We start from the raw sequence: 3,214 nt of genomic DNA, 5'->3' as shown, positions 1-3,214 counted from the left end.
TTCGATTTTATGTAACACCATTTTATCATCAATCTGTTAAAAAATATATGACATATGTATGTATTTGAAAATAATCAAGTCATAATTTTTTTTATTTTACTATTATTGAGAAGTTATATAGTCACACAAATATTACAACGTATTTAAGACCACAAGTTTTAGAATTTTTTTTGTTTCATGTAGAGTTAAATAAGCATGCCTTCAAAGATAAAAAGATATGAAGTTCAAAGTTCTTTCAATTAAGAAAATACTTTTTTTTCGTAGTAGATTAAAGAGGAAAGAGTGTTGCATGAAATAGAAGAAATGAAGTATTCTATTTAATTGTCAAAGTTTTAGTTTATAATAAAGTACATATATAAGTATAAGAAACTATAACATGTAGATTAGCAATGTATTTACCTGTCTTGGAAAGTCGAGATCCTAAAAGACAACAATGCTTGTGAGATCTCATCACATCAAAGATTTTATCAAATCTTGATAAATATTCTCCATTTTGTCATAAGAATTATAATCACTTTTTCTTCATTTAACTTTATTCTTTGTTCAACGTATTGTTTGAAAAAATTCAAAAACCTTTTCCTGCATAAACATAGCATGAATAAAGATATCAATACCGATATTACCTTTTTGCTGTCAATTTTTTATTAAAAAATGCACACATATATATATATATATATATATATATATATATAACAAGAATTAGTATTCTCTCTCTTTCCACACTCAAAAACAAGAAAAAACATTTTTAAAAAAATTCCTCCATCCTAATTTATGTACACTTGTTCAACTAAACATATTTTTTCTTTTGTAAAACAAAAGTTAGTATGTTGTTTAAAATATAAAATTGTTATATTCATTAAAAGACAGATTAAAAAAGAAAGTCTATGAGGTTATTAAATTACCATAATTAATTTATTCTTGATTTTTCAAAACAGGTTTAAAATAACATTTTTATCGAGCTACAAATCTGTTTAAACAATATCTCTATTCCATAAAAATAACAGAAAAATCTAATTATATTTCGTTATTTTTAAATCTTGCTTGTGAAATCATACTCGAGTTGTTATAGTAATAGTATGTAAACTTGACAAAGGAAAAAAACACACTTCAAGAAAAAGAAAAAAAAAACCTTTAAAACTTGTATAAATACCCCCACACATGCAACAACTTCACTTAGACTTTATTTCCCATTTGCTTCCTTTCTCTCTCTCTCTCTTTCTATCTCACTTTCATCTCATATTTTGTGTATAATTTCCCTCTCTATAAAAACACACACACACACACTAAAACATACATATTTTCATACAAAAACACACACACACACAAAAAAACTCTAGTTATATACATATATATACACACAATATGGCAGAATTAGAATTTCAAGGTAAGCATAATAATAATCGTACAAGCAACGGACGTTTAAAATTATTTGGTTTCAACGTAACGGAGGATCAAGAACAAGAGGTTGAATCGACAAAAACATCGTCAGGATCGCCGGAATCCGGTGATTTTCCGGCCTCCGATGGCCGGAAATATGAGTGTCAATATTGTTGTAGAGAATTTGCAAATTCACAAGCTTTAGGTGGACATCAAAATGCTCATAAAAAAGAAAGGCAACAATTGAAACGTGCCCAAATGCAAGCTAGTAGAAATGCATATATGAGGAACCCTATTATATCGGCTTTCGCGCCACCATCACACCTCCTCGCTCCCTCGGGAAGTGTGATGGTGCCCACGGCGTCTCCGTCGTGGGTTTATGTTCCCCGCCCCGCGCCACCCTTTCACGTGTCGCATGGTTGTGTGTTCCCGAATTCTACGGGCGCGCGGGGCGTAGGGAACTTACAGTATACCGGCAGTGTAGCGGAATCTAGCTTAACTAGTGTTGGGCCTCAACAAGTTAAAGCCCATAGTGCTAAAGTTGATGGGCCGTCATTGAGTAGATTTTCGAGTATGGATGCTGGGCCCAATTTTGATGATGCATTTGGGCTGGATTTGCATCTAAGCCTTTGAATTAATTTTTAATTTTATAAAAAAAATAGGATCTTGTATATCTCAGATTATTTTATTTATTTTTTCACTCAAAGTTAAAAAAAAAAAAGAAATTCCTTACATCCATTTTATGTTATTTATGTCTTTATTTACATTTTTTTCTATCTATTGTTTGCAAATTTAGGGTTCAAGTTATGTGAAATATTAAATATGTTGTATTTGCATGTAAATATTCATGTGATATATGTTTAAAAAGACTTCAATTGTAAGTTATATCTAAACTTTTATGATGTGAATGGCTAAGTAAAAAGATTGATATACTTTACCTTTTTGCTTTTCTATTTTCAACACAACTTTCTCACTTGTCTATGACTTTTTTGTTTACTATGATCATGTATCTATATTTGTTAGTCTGATTGATTCGAATTTACGTCGCGTAAAATTTAAGAAATAAATTTTAAAAGCGTCTCAAATAGCTATATGTAATAATTTGGAAAAGGTACCACACTAGCATCAAAATTTGTATATAAAATTTGAATCAAAATTACTAATTCGAATGAACTCGTATTTTATTTATCTGCCGCATTAGCATGGAATCTTGTTCTATACACCATCTAGATCACAAAACTTAACCCTTGTATCCTTATAACTTCATATATTAGAAGTTAATATTCCTTGATGTAAACAACTAATAATAAAACAAAACTAGTTGGTTTATTAAATGGAATTAAATAAATCTTTAAAGATATGCTTTGTTCTTCAAAGTTCTTAACTAATCCTTTGATATGTTTTATTAATCTTTGATCTCAAATAAAATATAATTGGTCCAAATGGGGGACCCAAACCTATTACACATGAAGACTATATATCTAGTTCTCCTAGCTTTGAGATCTAGGGCTTGATTGGATGATTTTTTTTAAATTTTTTTTTTGGATGAATTATGTATATATAGTATTAGTCAAGTGTTGCTCTTGAGTCAAAGCACAATTAGTTGTCTTTTAATTGTCTTCCACTTGAGCAATAAAATTTAAACTAAGAAAGCCCTAGTGGAAAGTTGTCCAAACAAGAACCATTTGTTTTTTTTTCTTTGTTTAGAAAAATAATAACACAAAGTGAGTGGCTTCTTACTTAATCTTTATAATCTTTTAAGATATATATATATATATACATATATACACACACACACACACACACACACACACATATATATATATATATATATATA

General features: G+C 29.1%; 1 protein-coding gene across 1 annotated transcript; it reads left to right on the top strand.

Moving 5' to 3' along the window:
* The first annotated feature begins 1,233 nt into the window (after positions 1–1,233).
* LOC107020567 (zinc finger protein GIS3-like) lies at positions 1,234–2,207 on the top strand. The gene has a single exon (XM_015220982.2). It carries the CDS (start codon positions 1,363–1,365, stop codon positions 2,008–2,010), a length of 648 nt encoding a protein of 215 aa, XP_015076468.1. The 5' UTR covers positions 1,234–1,362; the 3' UTR covers positions 2,011–2,207.
* Positions 2,208–3,214: the final 1,007 nt, after the last annotated feature.

Source organism: Solanum pennellii, chromosome 5, assembly GCF_001406875.1.
Source record: "Solanum pennellii chromosome 5, SPENNV200".
NCBI lineage: Eukaryota > Viridiplantae > Streptophyta > Magnoliopsida > Solanales > Solanaceae > Solanum > Solanum pennellii.
The sequence above is the reverse complement of the archived record's forward strand: the minus strand, read 5'-3'. Positions and strand labels throughout refer to the sequence as shown.